A 17,915-nucleotide genomic window follows, 5' to 3' on the forward strand; every position below is an offset into this window, starting at 1 on the left:
GTTTGACTTCATACCAGAGAGAAGGTGTTAATTTACCTGTGGAACATAATTTCTATCTGAGGCACTTTTTAAAAATGCATTTAGTTGATTTCTAAGGGCTTTATTTTACACAGTTATCCCTCCTCCTCCCTTTCTTCACCTGTTTTTCCTTCTTTCTTCTCTTCCACCACCACTGTTGTTAGAATCAGGAAAAAATCATGGCAGCGATTTGTTTCCCTGGAGTCCTTATGAAATCCTGTGAATGCTTTTGTTCAGGCAGAACAGGGTCACCATGGTAACCAGACTTCCCCTTCATTATTCTCTTATCCCTTGACCTTGTATAAATGTCATTTTGCATAGAGTAATTAACCAGTCTTTTAACCTGCTTGGCAACTTCTGGCAGCCTTGTTTCTGGTCTCTCCAACCCCAGTACGTCTGGGCAGTTACTAAGCACCTGCTATTATGTCAGGCACTGTGCTGTGCTGAGGACATGAGAGCGAATAAGGCAGTTCCTTCCCCTATGTAGGCCACAGCCAAACAAGGGAAATGCTTGCCAAGGGCTTCTCACGGAGGCCACCCTTTTGCCTCTAAAGAATTTTACAACCTTCTTGGAAACCCAGTAGGAAAAGGGAGAAAGTCTTGGACAGGTCATATAGAAGGGGGTAGTTCCCAAAGAGTTGCATCCACAGGCTCTGTGAGGGAGAGCCTCACCTCTACCATGGAGAAGGGGGAGGTGGGGAGTGGAGGGGACATGATTGCCAGTTTAGGTGGAGATGGCCCTGGCTTTTCTGGAGTGCTTTCTGGAGAATAGACGGGTATGTTGGAAAGGTGTCTGCCTGATGGCCTGTGCTCTTCTAGGCTCTTGGGCTACAGAGAACAGGCTTTGCTTGGCGGGGGAGAGGCGTGGGGGGGCTGCTATCAGCATTTTTGGGCTGCAGACCTATCTAGCACCCAGGCTGGGATACTGAGGGAGCAAGAAAAAACAAAACAAAACAAAACAAAACTCCCAGAACTCACACCTGGGTTTTTTCTCGTCAAGCCCCCGTGTCCCCTGGGAGTTTGCCTTCTTTACTCCACCTTTCAGTCTTCTGGTGGGGTTTTGTTGTTGTTTGGTAATTAGTGGGGGAAGTCAGTGGAATGCATTCACCCCATCTTGTCCAACTCCTAGCAATGTCCCCTACAAAGAAAGGTCAGGAACGGTTCTGTATCTTGAGTGTGGGTCACTATGGTAGCTGTGACATGGCATTATGACTGCATGCAGGATGGGGAAAGGGTCCAGGGATCTTTCTGCGTCATTTCTTACAACTACATGTGAATCTCCGATGACCTCAAAGTTAAGAATTTTATTACCAGAGAGGTAAAGTGCCCTATATGAAAGATGATCGACTCCACTCACAGTAAGAGAGATGCAAATGAAAATTACGTGGAAGTACCAGTTCTGACCTATCCGATTGGCAAAAATCCAGAAGTTCTCACCAACACGATTGGTGAGGCTGTGGCGAGCCAAGTGCTCTCATACATCGGATGCAAACTGTCACAACCCCTGTGGAGGGGAATTCAGCAATATCCAGCAAAATTACTAAAGCCTTTACCCTTTGTCCCAGAAAGCTTTTTTTAGGCATCTATTCTAAAGATACATCTCTACAGATGTGAAATAACGTGTACAAGTTTATTCGTGGAGGTGTTATTTAGAATAGCAAAAGATGGAAGCTAAGCAGTTAGTCACCCACACACTGAAGCACTTTGCAGCCAGAAAAGAGGGGGCCTAAATTCTATGTTCTGATTGTACTGGTTTCCAGCCCGATAGTGTCCTGTGGGGGGGAAAAATAAGGTTCACACACTATATAAAATGCTGCCTTTTGTGAATGAAAGAAGGGGAGCTAAAAATATATGTGTGTGCTTGCTTCTCTTTTACGAAAGAGTCACTGGCAGGCTAACAAAAATGGTGGTCTGTGTAGGGGAGGGGAACAGTGGGGTGAAGGCCACGGGGTTGACAGTGAGACTGATTCTTCCAGTGTGATTTTATATAGTTAGGAACCGGCATTGTGTCAATATTTTTGCAAAATAAAAAAATGAATTTACAGCAAACCCTAAAATCGATTTTCAACAGAAACAAATTTAATGTATTGGGGCAGGGGCGCCTGGGTGGCTCAGTCGTTAAGCATCTGCCCTCGGCTCAGGTCATGGTCCCAGGGTCCTGGGATCGAGCCCCACATCAGACTCCCTGCTCCGCAGGGATTCTGCTTTTCCCTCTCCCTGCCGCTCCCCCGCTTGTGCTCTCTCTCTCTCTCTCTCTGTCAAATAAATAAAATCTTTTAAAAAACTGTATTGGGGCAAAGCAGAGCAAATGTTGTCTAGTGAGTTTGTTCTTCATTAGCTAATGATTAACTTTAGCAAGTATAAAGAAAACAATTCTTGTTTGATCATGGCTGCATTATGTAAGTGTCGCTGATACAGTGTTTGCATGTTTTATAGGCTTAACTTTTATTCTTCCCATTTTTACCGTGCATTTTTCTTTTTTGTAGACAGTTTAGTTTGTATTGTTAATGCGACAAATATGATAACTTCTCCTCTGTGGCCATATCAGCGGGTTTAGCAGCCCCGCTCATGGTCCTTGCCCAGAAAACCGCCTCAACCACCTCCTCAAGAGGGGAGTTCCTCACCCCCTCTAGCTTTGCTCGCCACTGCTCACTGGACAAAGGGTGGATAGAGCCTTGCCCAGAGAAAGCACAATAATACACAAACCAGGCCAACCAGATTCTCAGAAATGTGAAGGGACACAGGGACTGAGGCAGTTAATTTGGGGATGGGGACTGAGTCCAAATTTCCTTAGGTGAGCAGAGAAGCTGGTCTGCATCAAGAAGGAAGAAGACCTATGTTGGGAATCATGCACCTCAAAAATAGATAAAAAGGTACTTACTTTAGTTCCTGTTGGCTTTCCAGACCCGGTCCCTGGTGAGGCCCAGCTGTGTCCGTTCCATTTGTGCTCCACGAGATACATATGAATCCTTAAATAAATCCCTCGTCATTCAAGATAGCTGGGCTGAGTTTGTGTTTCTTAAATGAACCCCTTGTTGAGACACTTCATTTATCTTTTAGAAAGGGTTTTGACCTCATTAAAATCAAGTTTGATTACCTTCATCAGAGTGACAAGCTTTTCATAATCAAGGGTATTCAAACCTACATAAAAATAGCCCCACTGGAGTGAGATGTCTTTGAAGACAAAGAACCATTTCTTTTTCATCTTTACCTGGCACTCCTCATGGGAGTTCAATAAATACGTGCTAAGTGACACTTTTTTCAGTTACGGCCCTTAGAGCATGGATTCAGTTTGTTTGGTTTTTTTCCAAACAACTTTCCCCAAGACAACAGAATGTAGAATCTTTCAAGTACAGCTTTGGTTTGAGTTGGATTTCAGGAGCTATGGATATTCTGGAACAATCACCCAGATATCTGGCCCCCATCGGTCCTTTTCTCGGGAGTCCTGGGAAGCTGAGGCAGGGATTTCCCACGGTTTGGGAACTGTTTACATGGACGATACTCTCAGCTGGTGGGTCTCAAAGCTGACTGACATTAGAGTTGATTGGGGAGTTTTTTAAACTGTAATCACACTTGGGCACCACCTCCAGAGAATTGATTTAATTGGTCTGGGTTGGAGCCTGGGTATGGGAATGCTTCAAAATATTCCCAAGTGACTCAAAAATGCAGTTGGGATTGAAAACCATGGCGGTAAATCCTAAGTCATCAATGGGACCTTGCTGTTGATGTACTCACGGGACTTTTCACACCGATGTAGACCTTGGTCCAAGCTGATGGGTACTGAAGTTTGGGAACCACTGCTTGAGGCCAGAACAGGCTCAGGTAGAACCTGTGGGGGTGCCTTAGCCCATGGCCCTCCCTCTCTCCTTTTGGGCCATAAATTATTATTATTTCTGAAGAAAGATGCTGGAGACTTATGACAGATTATTTATTTTAAAGAGAGAGAGAGGGGCGCCTGGGTGGCTCAGTTGTTGAGTGGCTGCCTTCGGCTCAGGTCCTGATCCCAGGTCCTCCAGCCCCGCATCGGGCTCCCTGCTCCGTGGGAGGCCTGCTTCTCCCTCTGCCACTCCCCCTGCTTGTGTGCCCTCTCTCGCTGTGTCTCTCTCTGTCAAATAAATAAAATCTTTAAAAAGAGAGAGAAAGCATGTCCGTGAGCAGGAGGAGGGGCAGAGGAGAGGGAGAGGGAGAATCCCAAGAAGACTGCGCTGAGCGTGGAGCCCAACAACACAGAGCTCGATCCCACGATTCTCAGATCATGACCTGAGCCAAATCAACAGTCATGCACTCAACCAACTGAGCCACCCAGGTGCTCCATTATGATAGACTATTTAATTAAAGACCATTATCTTGACAAGTTTTTGACTATTTCATAGGATAATGTGCTCAGTTTCCACAAAGATCATGTAGATATTTCACGCACTACATGTTTATGATGCCCAGGTACTTTCTAAGCCTGTCTCAGGTCATACCTCATTACTGGTCCTCACAACCACCCTGAAGGAGTCAAAGTAGGGATCTGTTGAGAAGTCACAGGAAAGAGATTCAGTGGCAGAAGAGCAAAAGTTAAGTGCTGCTCTTCCGAGATATATCAGAACATGGAAGTGGTTAAAGGAAATTGGAGGGTCTAAAGACGTGGAATAAGAAGTGGATGAGAAATTTTACAAACCCCAGAAATTTATATGCCTTATGAAAACCTTTGTAGAAATTAATTCATGACTCTAGAAATCAACTTTAAAGTCCAACAATTTATTAAAATTAAGAAAAAAAAGAACAACAAACATTGTTTTTCTGAGTCTGTGGTCTGAAGGGTTTTGATGCTTTTAGGTTATAAGGAATATGGTATTGCTTTTATAGTGTGCTTTTGTAAGGAAATAAAATCTATCCAAAGGCTTTGGAGTATACATCGGGTGAAATAATTGAGTAATTTTTTAATAACACTTTTTAGTAGCTACTTATCTAAAAACTTCTTTTGTAAGTCCTGGGAGTAAGGGTAGTTTTTTTTTACTCTATACCTAGTAGCTAAAGTATTGTAATTACCAGTCCCACGGGGAGAACCAATTGAATAGGGATTGTGATGCCACAGAACTTTAGGTCAGGAAGGGACTTTAACATTATCCAGTTCATTTCTTTTCCTTTCTAGTTATTGTATTAGGTGCCCATTAAAACAAAAAGAAAGATAAATGGAATTTACCACTCCTCTACCAGGCCATTGTAAGGTTCCCGTCATTCAGTCTGTCCCAGCCGCGGACGGATTGAAGCACTGATCAGATCAGTTCGTTGCCTGTTTTTACCTTGACAACAGCTTCCCCTTTACCCACAGGTTCTTTAACGTCTTAGCATAGGCCATCTGTCCTCTGCTACTTGGTATGAAATAGCCTGCCTTGAATGAAACCAAGTTGCTTGCCTTTGTCGGACTGTTTAATGTTCTCACACATCTCTGTCCCTCTGCAGTTCAGTCTCCTCCCCAGGAATGGCTTTTCCCTTATTTGTTTGGTGCCTCCTACTTGGTTTCTAAGGACAAGCTCAGTTGTCCCCTCTTCTGTGACGCCTCTGGGCCCCCAGGAATCCGGGCAAGTTTTTCTGTTAGGCTGCCATAGCATTTCAGTCTTTTTACTGCAGTGCTGACTTTCTTTCCCTCTCTCTACTTTCCTTCCTCCCTCCCTCCCTCCTTCCTCCCCTCTTTCTCTTTCTCTCAGTTCTTTCATGCCCATCTCCACTGGTAATAACATGAGTTCCCTGAAAACAGACTTGGTGTCTTATTTCATCCGTCTGGCTCCAGCACCCAGCACAGGTGCTCAGCACACACACACACACACACACGTGTGTGTGTGTGTGTGTGTGTGTGTGTGTGTAAGAACCAATACATGTGGGTTGTCATAGATTGAATAATGCACCCCACCTACCCCCCAAAGATATCCACGTGCTAGTTCCCAGAATCTGTGCAAGGAACTTTGCAGATGTGATTAAATTTAGGATCTTGAGATGGAGAAATTATCCTGGATTATCTGAGTGACCCAGTATAATCACAAGGCTCCTTGTAAGAAAGGGCCATGAGCCAAGGATGCAAGTGGTCTCTAGAAGCTTAAAAAGGCAAGGAGAACCACTCTTTGAGGCCAAGCATCCAGAAGGAACACAGCTCTGCCAACACCTTGATTTTAGACTTCTGGCTTCTGGAACTGTAAGAGAATAAATCTGGATTGTTTTAAGCCACTGAATTTCTGGTAATTTGTTCCAGCGACAATACATTAATACACTAATACACATGCCTAAAATGAATCAATGAGTCAGACCTTTCAGACTATTAGACATATTTTTAAAAAATGGCTTATTAAATGGAATAGGTAATACACATTAAAAATAAAATAAATATAGGGGTGCCTGGGTGGTGGAGTCGGGTAAGTGTCTGACTCTTGATTTCGGCTCAGGACACGATCTCAGGGTCATGAGATTGAGCCCAGTGTTGGGCTTCGAGGTGGGTGTGGAATATGCTTGACATTCTCTGACCTTCTCCCTCTGCCCCTCCTGCTTGTGCTCTCTCTCTTTAAAATAAATAAACAAGTCTTTAAAAAAAAATAAATACAAGAAAATGTTCATCCTTTGTAGTCAAAAAATAAAAATTCAAGCAATCATGAGACATAATGATCTATCTGCTAAAGTGGTAAAATATTTCTAATGAGAAATGGTAAGGCTTCAGTGTTATAGAATTTTTTACATTAATATGTTCGTACTCCAATATTACTCCAAATAATATATCATAGTTCTTGAGAACTTAATATGTTCTGTGGATTGTTTTAAACCTTTTCACATGTATTATGACAATTGGTCTTTAAAATAACTCTTTGGAAGTGGTGCTGTGGTTATTCCCGTTTTACAAATGAAAAAAACCAAGGCATAAAAAGCTGATATAATCTGTTCAAGATCAAACAGCTTGTAATGGTGAAGCCAAGACTACTTCCCAGGCAGTTTGATGCCCAAGGCTCCACGTCATCTAAGAGTTAGATACTTCTAGAAAATGTTAGGTCACTCAATTCAACAGAAGCAAAAAGCTGTATGCTTCATAAAGATGTTCATTGTAGCACTAACTACAAGTCCTCAAAATTGAGACTAAGTATATTACATTTTGAAGGTGGTGTAAATTTTTCAAAAATAAAAATTATAAAGATTATATGGAAATATGAGAAATTGTTCATGATAACATAATTAAAGCATGAAAATAAAATGGGGCACCTGGGTGGCTCAGTTGGTTAAGCAGCTGGCTTCAGCTCAGGTCATGATCCTGGGGTCCTGGGATCAAGCCCCATGTCTAGCTCCCTGCTCAGCAGAGAGCTTGCTTCTCCCTCTCCCTCTGCCTGCCATTCTGCCTACTTGTGCTCTCTATCTCTCTGTCCAATAAATAAATAAAATCTTAAAAAAAAAGAAAATTTTACATTGATTGCAATTTTATATAAATATGTTTATAGCATTCTATTAATAAGAACATTCTATTGTGGTACAACTATGTGTTGCTATAATTTTAGTTTCTTGAACATTAAATTCTTTTCATAAAGTATAATAAAATAATTATCTTTGAAAAAACTCTGCTAACTTTTTTCTCAAATCATGGGATTGAATCTTTCAACTTAATAATATGTATGAGAAAGCCTATTTTGGAACCATTACTGATTTTTTTGGTACATGTTTTTCTCTTACCAAGAGACAATGGGTATTTCTACAGCTGTATCATTTGAGACATTCTTTTTAAAAAAAAGATTTTATTTATTTGAGAGAGAGAGAGCATGAGCGGGAGAAGGACAGAGGGAGAGGGAGAAGCAGACTCCCCACTGAGCAGGGAGCTATACATGGGGCTCGATCCCAGGGCCCTGAGATCATGACCTGAGCCAAAGGCAGATACTTAACTGACTGAGCCACCCAGGCGCCCCTTGAGACATTCTTGGTCACAAGTAGCAAAATAAATAAATCAGTAAATCCAAAATTGTTCTAAAATTCAAAGTTTATTTAAAAAAACTTTTTAAAAAGTATATATAATTTTTAAAAAGCTATTTTTATAAATAAAGAAAAATTGATTTAAAAAACCCTGATTCAAACGCAATTAAAAAATAAAGTATTGGTTAATGCCAGTGAAAATTCAAGAAATATTAAATGCTTCAGCTGTGCTTTCTGCCTTTCTGGAACTGGCTCCCTCCTGAAGATCACCCCTCATAGGACGCCTACCAGCACCTCCCGGGCTCTTCCAGGGGAGACGTCACATTCTTATCTCACCGTGAAAGAGAAGTCCCAGGTTTCCCTCTGATCAGACTATGTTAGGTCCCCGAGCACCCCTAAACTAAACATGGGGGCAAAGATGATGAGACTGATTTAGACAGATAAACTCCTTGCACCCACTCCTTTCTCCAGGAGCATTTCCATTGCTCTTCAAAGGAAGCAGAATGGATGGAATGGATGTTGGAATATTCATTATAGATCTTTCATGGACTTTCCTGTGTATTTGCCCTAAGCAGGAAGGGCCTTTACTCCTGACAAGATGCCAAATTCTTATGCAGGATCCTGACTCTTGATTTCGGCTCAGGTCCTGATCTCAGGCTCATGAGCGCGAGCTCTGCGTCGGGCCCTGACCCCCCACGATGCAGGGCTCCCACCCCATGATGCCTCTCTGTGGGCTGGCCTGGAACGGCTGTGGGTCTCTGCCTTTCAGGATGCTGAAGCAAAACCCACTCAATAAGAGTCTTTAGTTATAATTTGAATGAAGGGACCCTTTTGTTCTTTTGGCCCGGACCCTAGGCAGAAGAACATTTTAAATAGATTGTTTTCTATTTTTAAACGTTCCCAGTGACTAAGTTCTTGAAATCAGTTCAAGGAGGCAGAATCTTGGCACTCAGGTTTTGAACCAGGATCTGGTAGTCTTTCAGTGTTTCCCAACAAACTGGTCCGTTTCTTGTAGATTGATAGGTCATGGTGCCATTTCTCACATGTCCATATGAGAGGAAAAAACATCCGGGTAAAACCCCAAGACCTTGTAGGGGCTCACAGGAGAACTGTTTGTCTGCTCAGAGTCAAGCCGTTCACTTATCCTGCAGCAAATATTTACTGAGCACTGACTATGTGCTGGACCCTGCTCAGCAGATACTTCAAAATATGTTCCAATGTCTTTTCCGAAAACACTTTGCCAGGGAAGGCTGTGGAGCAGTGTTCATTCAGCTCAGCGCGGGTCATCTAGAAGCTGCCTGGGGCTCTGAGGCCAGCCTCAGGGTTCTCTCCCTCAGCCCACCCCTGCTTTCCACAGCAGTCTTGACACCCGGTTGCACAGCCTCTGGCCTCCTGGGGAGTGACCTTAATGGCAGGGCCAGCAGGTGGATGACTGCTGAGCCTGGAGGGAAGTGCTGCATGTCCCGCGTTTATGTAAGCAGGCTACATGGAGCCCCTCTTCCCCTGCTAGCTGCAGGCAGTTCCAGAACAGACCTTCAGCATTTGCATTGATTGCCAAAGATGAATTGCCATCTGCCTTGGCTTTAAATTAACTGGGGCCGCTCTAACCCACAGTGAATGGGAAGCTGGGAAATGGAATTGATTGGGAGCTTATTTCCATTTTGAGAGGCAATAAGAAGGAATGGGGCTAAGGGAGGGGTGTGTTCTACAAACTGGGAAGTAGAAGGAAGGAATGGCTGTAAAAACTGAGGGTTTTAAACAGACTGTGGGTTCTAGAGGGGAGGGGGGTGGGGGAATGGGTTAGCTGGGTGATGGGTATTAAGGAGGGCACGTTCTGCATGGAGCACTGGGTGTTATGCACAAACAATGAATCATGGAACGCTACATCAAAAACTAATGATGTAATGTATGGTGATTAACATAACATAATAAAATAAAATTTAAAAAAGATGAGGGTTTGGATGAGGTACAGAATTCCTAGGAAGCACTCTCTCTGCAGACAAAATGTAGTTTAAGGCATAAATACTCTAAATGTCCCTGTTGGACAGGTGCTATCTGAATGTTTCTGGAGTTATTTTAATATTGGCGATTTTTGTTTTCTGCCTATATGTGTGCCCACAATGCCAACTCCCAAGGTATGAGATTAAAAAGTGGCTTGGTTACTTCAGGCTCAGCATGGTTGAAATTGAACTCACCATTTCTGCCTACGAATCTGCTCTTCTGCCCATATTCCTGAGCTCAGTTGCTGGCTCATCCACTCAATCTGCTAGCCATTGATGGGTGCCCGAGACGTCACAGGCTCCTCTAATTCTCCCCATTCCCACAATGAAGCCAGCATTGCTACCTGCTGATTTTCTATTCTAAATACCTCTATAGACATGGAGGTAAAGGGGGGCGGTGGGGAAGCAGCTCACGCATGGGGGAACTGGCCTCAGTGTTATCCCAAGCTAGTTTGGTGCTCACCATAGGGCAGTGGTCCGTTGGACATGATAGTATCACAGAGCATCAACATCATCAAGGTTGCTCTGAGACCATGACGAAGACAAAAACCAAAATCACTGTGAAACCCACAAAGCACCAAACCTCACCTCTATTGAAAGGAGTCACTGCTTCTGCTTTATTACCAATTACAGTTCTTTCTCTTCTCTGGTCTGCCCTCCCTACAGATAAACCTCTGTGACACCCATAGAACTGCCCTCACTTTCAGACAGCGTCCAATCTCGATGAAGTCCTACTTCCTTAGACTCTTTCTCAACTCATCCAATTAAAGCCCCAATCCTATAATAGTTCTTTCCAACACTCTCAGTGAGACACTCTATGGTTCCCCATGGTGCGTGTTCTCTCTGGCTGGAAGGAGTAATAAACACAAGGGGTTCAACTACATCAAAGTGCTCCTGGTGGATTTGGGCAGGAGGCAGAGACTGGAGACACACCACTGTAAGCCAAGGACCCCAGAGATTACCAGCAAGTCACCAGAAGCTAGAGGGGAGGCAAGGAAGGATCCTATCCTTCAGATTTCAGAAGGCACGGGGCCCTGCCAATGTCTTGATTTTGGACTTCTCAGCCCCAGAACTATGAGACAATAAATTTCTGTTGTTTTAAGCCACCTGGTTTATGGTACTTTACAGCAGCTCCAGGAATCTAATACAGCAAGGAAAGACTGAGAAACTTACAGATTGGATGCCACTAGCAAGCCTTATATCAATGTTGTTTTCCCAGTTTTGATAATTGTACTATGATCATGTATGACGTTAGCATTAGAATTTGGGTAAGGAGCTCTATATACTGTTTTTCCAACTTCTCTGAGGTGAAAATTAATTCAAAATGAGAAGTTAAAACAACAGGGCATACATAGCGACGTTTTTCTAGGTATGTCTCCTGAGGCAAGGAAAACAAAAGCAAAAATAAACTATTGAGACTACATCAAAATAAAAAGTTTCTGCATAGCAGAGGAAACAATCAACAAAACTAAAAGACAACCTATAGAATGGGAGAAGATATTTACAAATGACATATCTGATAAAGGGTTATTATCTAAAATATAGAAAGAACTTATACAACTCAAAAAACCCCAACTAATGTAATTAAAAAATGGGCAGAAGACATGAACAGACATTTCTCCAAAGAAGACATCCAGATGGCAAAGAGACCCATGAAAAGATGCTCAACATCACTCATCCTCAGGGAAATGCAAATCAAAACCACAATGAGATATCACCTCATACTTGTCACACTGACTGAAATCAAAAACACAAGAAACCAACAAGTGTTGGCGAGGGGGTGGACAAAAAGGAACCCTCATGCCCTGTAGATGGGAATGCAAACTGGTGCAGCCACTGTGGAAAACAGTATGGAGGTTCCTCGAAAAATTACAAATAGAATTACCACATGATTCAGCAAGTCCATTACTGGGTATTTACCCAACGAATATGAAACACTAATTTGAAAAGATATATACACCCCTATGTTTATTGCAGCTTTATTTACAATAGTCAAATTATTGTCCACTGATAGATGAATAGATAAAGAAAAAATGGTACACACACACACACAAAAGTCACAAATGGAATATTATTCAGCCATAAAGAAGAATGAAATCTTGCCATTTGCAACAACATAGATGGACCTAGAGGTGATAATCCTAAGTGAAATAAGTGAGTCAGAGAAAGACAAATACCGTATGATTTTAATCATATGTGGAATTTAAGAAACAAAAACAAAAAAAGAGACAAATTAAAAAATAGACTCTTAGATGCCCGGATGGCTCAGGTCATGATCTCAGTGTCCTGGGGTCAAGCCCCAGCATCGGACTCCCTGCTCAGCGGTGCTTCTCCCTCTCCCTCGGCATCTCCCCCGCAGCTCGTGCTTTCTCTCTCTTTCATAAATAAATAAAATCTTTACAAAAAAACCAAACAGACTCTTAACTATGGAGAACAAGCAGATGGTTAGCAGAGGGGAGGGGGGCGGGGGATGGGTGAAACGGGACGGAGATGAAGAGTACACTTACCGTGAGGAGCACTGAGCTCAGTTACGGAAGTGTTGAATCACTGTGTTGTACACCTGAATCTCATGTAACACTTCATGTTAACTATACTGGAATAAAACACACACACACAGTAGGGCATAGATTTTTTTTTCTTAAATGAGAAACAATAATCTGGCATTCCAATTTAATCATGCCACTTCTGTGCTTCACACCCTGCATTGGGATGAGAGGAACAAGTCCTCTATGCTTGTTTGCACTGAAGATCACTTGGGGTGGCACAGAAGGAGCCTCGCACGCTGGCTGCTGTCCATCAGGCTGGCCTCCCTGCTCTGGTCTTTGTTCTCCAGCGATACTAACCTCACTGGGCTCATGTCCACAGCTTTCGCCTTCCCACTGTGGGAAGTTATATGACCCCATTCATTCGTTATCTCTTCTCTGATCCTTCCCTTCTTGTCCTCAGGCTGCATCAATCCCCAACCACGTCCTCGTGATGCAGAGCATGGCCCTGAGCCCCGAGGAGAAGAGGATGCCGAGAGACACAAACGTGTTGAGGGAGCGCAGTGAATATTCCGTTTCTCTTCTTGGTTTATACTGGAAACCACTGGAAAAGTATGCCTTTTCTCCTATGCTACTCAAAGTGCCAAGTGGCTGGTTTTACCCTAGAGATGAGTCTCCTGGCTTTAGCAGTGTAGCATCCTGAAACACCAGAAAGGTTAAATGGTGGGTGGAAATGTACTAATCAGTTCGTCTATATGTGACCAGATTAATAATTTTTACCTGTGAAGTCTGGCTTCAAAGGCTCAGGACGTCTCTTTGATTTTAATGGTAATCTCTGGTTCCCTGAAGGTATGATACACGGCCCAGGGAAGTCTTTAAACAGAGCTAATCTTGAAATAGATTGTTGCACATAAATGTCTCATTCAAACTATGTTCATCTGAATATGCTTTATGTGGAGAGCATAGCAGTATTTTTTTCTATTTTTAAAAAGGGCGGGGACATTTTATGAGAATGAATATCTTGCCTTTAAATGACACTGTTGTTTACATTTACCCTCCACCCATTCACACACATCGACTTATAACACACTTATATTTAATATAAAATTCCATTATATTTATATTTAAATATACATATATATCTAGAGAGAAAATGATTCACTTTAAGGAATTGGCTCATGTGATTGTGGGAGCTGGCAAGTCTGAAATTTGCAAGGCAGGCCAGCAGGCTAGAGGTCCAGGGAAGAGTTAATGTTGCCATCTTGAGTCTAAAGGCAGTCTGCAGGCAGAATTCCTTCTTCCTCTAGGGGCCTTTTTTTTAAGACCATCAACTGATTGGATGAGGCCCACCCACATTATGGAGGACTATCTGCTTTGCTCAGAATCCACTGAGTTAAATGTTAATCACGTCTAAGGTGGTCAAAGGGTACAAACTTCCCATTATGAGATGAGTAAGTTCTGGGGGTGTAATGTACAGCATGGTAACTAGAGTTAATAATACTGTATCATATACTTGAAAGTCGTTAAGAGAGTACATCTTAAAAGTTCTCACCACACACGTGCACACAAGAGATCACCATGTGAAGTGAGGAATGTGTTAACTAACCTCCTGGTGGTAATCTTTTCGCAGGACCTATGTTTATCAATCCTTATGTTTTACATTTAAACTTATACGATGTTATATGTCAATTATATCCCAATGAAGCTGGAGGGGGAAAAAATGTTAATCATGTCAAAAAATACCTTCACAGCAACATCTAGAATGGTGTTTGACCAAAAACTGGGTACCGTAGCCTAACCGAGTTGACACATAAAGTTAATCACCATGGTGCACCTCCTCTACTTTATCCATCCTAGGGTGGAATCTTTGGCCACATCCTTATTTCTGAGGTTATTGGGAAATTGATACAACATGATGAAGATCCTTCTGGTTTTAGGGAAGTGAGAGATGCGTGTGTTTCTGGTGAGTGGGAAAGGCCATGAGTGGAATTAATTAAGATACTCTAATCTCTTGGGTAATTTTATGGGAAAGAGAGTAGGGCTGATGGGAGTCCACCAAGGTTGATATGTTAGAAGCACATATTGTTGCTTTTGTGGATTTTGGCAGAATTTTCTTATTAGCATTCTCTGCTATTTCAAGAGTTTGGATGAGCAGCTCCTCACGGTCGGAATTAATCAGGAACCCATGGACTCCTGTGACAAATCTCCCTCTCTGCCTTGCAGGGCTTTCCAAAGCTCTCTGCATGGTTTTGGGCAACTTACTTAACCTTCTGTAGCTCAGCTTTCTTGTCCCGAAAAGACTTCTAAAACCTAGCATTCAGTGATTCTATAACTTGAACTTACCCACCCAATGATCCCCCACGATTTTTCATCTCTCTGCTTGTGACGACCCAGTTCCCACCCTCCTCTTTGCAATTATCACACCAACTTCCAACAAGGTATCTCAGCTCATGTGGTTTTCTACAACTTAGATAACTATTCCTCTGTGTGTCACACTACTTTTCAAATACAGCTTGTAATGTCTTTCAAATATAGTGTGCTTTTATAAATCAATACTGACTAAACAGACCCCCTGCATAATATGGTAAACGATGTGGACATGCAGTTCGCAAGAGGTTTGAATGGCCAATAAGCACAAGACAATATGTTCAGCATCACTAAACAAAAAAAGAAATCTAAAGAAATATTAAGTATAGATTTTGACTTTCAGAATGACATAGTTCACTGATTACAAACCCAGGATAAAATTTGGAAGAATACCCTACATAGGAGGCTATATTAGTTTCCCAGGGTTGTAAAGCGAGTGGCTTAAAATAACAGGAATTTGTTGTCTCACAGTTCTGGAGGTCAGAAGTCCGAAATCAAGGTGTCAACTTGACACACTCCTTCTGAAACCTGTAGGGGAGAAGACTTCTGTCAATGGCTATCAATCCTTGGTGTCCTTGGCTTACGGCTGGTTGTGACTCCATTCTCTGCCTCTGTACTCTATTTCCAAATAAGGTCACATTCACAGGTACTGGGTGTTAGGACTTCAACATATCTTTTTAAGGGGGCACAATTCAACCCATAACTGTGGCCGTGAAAGATACTAACACATAACAAAGAGCAAAGGAAGAAAGTATCATTTCAGTGGATGCAGCTGGGACAGAGGACTCTCAGGGACCAGACAACACACTCCACTTTGTGCCAAGATGCTACATAGCTTCCAGAAGATAGATAACATTCAGAAAGGAAGGAGAAGGCTGAACGTTAAACTGGAAGTCAAATTGAGTTGATTTCATTGGGCAAGATTCAATTTGTTGATGCCAAGAAGAAATGAGGCAGGAACATTAAAAAGTTAAATTCAATTCAGAGATATATATATGACAGATTCATATTTTCAATCTGCTTGGGCTATAAAAATCCATAGCTATTTAACAGCGGCCAAATTGAAATGTAGCATTTTATTAAATAACAGGCAGGTCAGTGACCAATACAATCACTTTAAGTATTAGATTGAATCTTATAAAATTGCTAATATTTGACCATTTATTTTTTTATTTTTTTTAAAGATTTTATTTATTTATTTGAGAGAGAGAATGAGAGATAGAGAGCGCGAGAGGGAAGAGGGTCAGAGGGAGAAGCAGACTCCCAGCCGAGAAGGGAGACCGATGCGGGACTCGATCCAGGGACTCCAGGATCATGACCTGAGCTGAAGGCAGTCGCTTAACCAACTGAGCCACCCAGGCGCCCCAATATTTGACCATTTAATCTATAAAAATGGCAATTTGATGTGGATTAGCCTAATATACATAGAAAAAGGATTTGCTAATCTCGTTAACAGAATTAGGGGCATTGATTTTACCACATGGATTTGGGGCAAAGCTTAATGAATCCATGTTAAAAAGTCCAAGCCTACACTCCACTTTCTTCAAATTTCTTCCTCCTTCTACCCAGCCAGCTAGAGCACGGCAAGATTTTAGATTTGAATTTGACAGAAAACGGAATGGCTGCTTAGGTATGTTTAGGCCTAAACCTTGGGTCAGACCCAGGTTGTCCTGGGGAACCCTGGTTGGAGATTGTGCCCCAGAAGTAACTATCTCTGCCCCAGCCACATGGGGTACACCTGGTGCCAAGTTTCCCAGCTTGGATCCATATTGTCTGGAAGATGAATTTGCAGCTCTAGCAGGTGGCATCTAAAGCCTGCTTTCGCTCCAGTCTCCTTTCCCTCTCGTCCTAACCTTACTGTGGCAGAGATGATTCTTGACCAACACAGAGTAGTGCTTTTCTCCAGAATGCAGTCATTCTGGGACATGACTCCCAGCCAGGAACTGAACTAGATCGCTCGGTGTGTCTAAGTGAGACCATGTGACAAATTCCGGCCAGGGAAATGTCAATGAGAATCCTGTGCGTCACTGCAACATGGGAGGATGAAGACCATACTTTCTCTCTTCCTCCAGTCAGCCGACTGCGTGTCCCTTGAAGCCACAAGATAAGCAAACCTGGGCCCTGAGTCACCATTTGGAGGAAAGCCACCCTGGAGGTCAGCAGACGAAGAACTCCTTCATCGGACTTGGTGTGAGTGAGAAATAAACCGTGGTTTTGCGGAGTCCCGGAGATTGGGATTGTTATTAAGACAGCACAGCCTCGCGCATCTTACTACCACCTACCCGTCAACGTCCTCAACCTCCGTCTGCTCCCTCCACTTACCGCGTTGTTTCACTCTGTCTGGGCCTTGCAATCTCTGCTCTCTCGACCTAGAATAACCCCTCGCTCTCCTGGCTGGTAAACCGCCAAGATCCAGAAGTGAAATTTATTCGGTGTCCTCGTCTGACTTCTCCTGGCTGTTTGCTACACCCTCTTTCCTCCTCTCGCGGAGCCTTGTACCCGAGCCTCGGTGAAATCACGTTGACATCGTCATCTTCTCCAAAGTCTGTGAGCTCTTGAAATGCGGGCACTAGATCTCTTTCTTTATGTTCAGGGCACCTAAAATAGCAATTGGCATGTAGGGTTTCTCGGTACATGAATTTTGGATGAGTCTGAGTGAATTGGGGGTGTGAGGGTTCTCTGATTACATCTTCTAGTCACTTGACTGCGGGCTGCTGTTGGTCAGAACCGGATCGGAGAGCATGAGTCACTGCAGGTCTGGCCCTGTACAGCTGGGCGCTGCCCTCAAAATCAGTGAAGCACTTAAAGGGAATGCACAGAATAAAGAAGTGGGTCCTGAGAATTTGTCTTTTGCTATTCACTGAATGTTAGAGGACACAAAAGCTTTCTCCTTTTCAGAATGTGTTTTTTTAATGGCTGCTGACCATGTCGAATACATGCTTAGCTTGAAAGACATTGAGAACTGGGACTTCCCTCCAGAATTCAGCCAGAGACTTTTTTGAGTTCCTTTGCTTCTCTCTTAAATTAAAAAAAAAAAAAATTTTTTTTTTTTTTGAGAGGACAACATGGGAATAAAAAAGCGAGTTCAAATGAAATGAGAAGTGCTTTAATAGGAATGTTTTAT

General features: G+C 42.7%; 1 protein-coding gene across 2 annotated transcripts in view; it reads left to right on the forward strand.

Moving 5' to 3' along the window:
- The window catches only part of B4GALT6 (beta-1,4-galactosyltransferase 6), an 84,050-nt gene extending 71,014 nt beyond the window's left edge, over positions 1-13,036 (forward strand). For both annotated transcript variants that reach the window (XR_003608285.2, XM_028098139.2), the window contains one exon: positions 12,888-13,036. Coding sequence is in view for 1 of the 2 variants with exons in the window: in XM_028098139.2 (XP_027953940.1) it covers positions 12,888-12,918 (31 nt within the window). In the remaining variant the exon portion in view is untranslated. The remainder of the gene's footprint in view (positions 1-12,887) is intronic.
- Positions 13,037-17,915: the final 4,879 nt, after the last annotated feature.

The sequence above is a fragment of the Eumetopias jubatus genome, unplaced genomic scaffold (genome assembly GCF_037043125.1).
Source record: "Eumetopias jubatus isolate StellerSeaLion01/CBP00866 unplaced genomic scaffold, mEumJub1_p1.0 scaffold_16, whole genome shotgun sequence".
Lineage (NCBI taxonomy): Eukaryota > Metazoa > Chordata > Mammalia > Carnivora > Otariidae > Eumetopias > Eumetopias jubatus.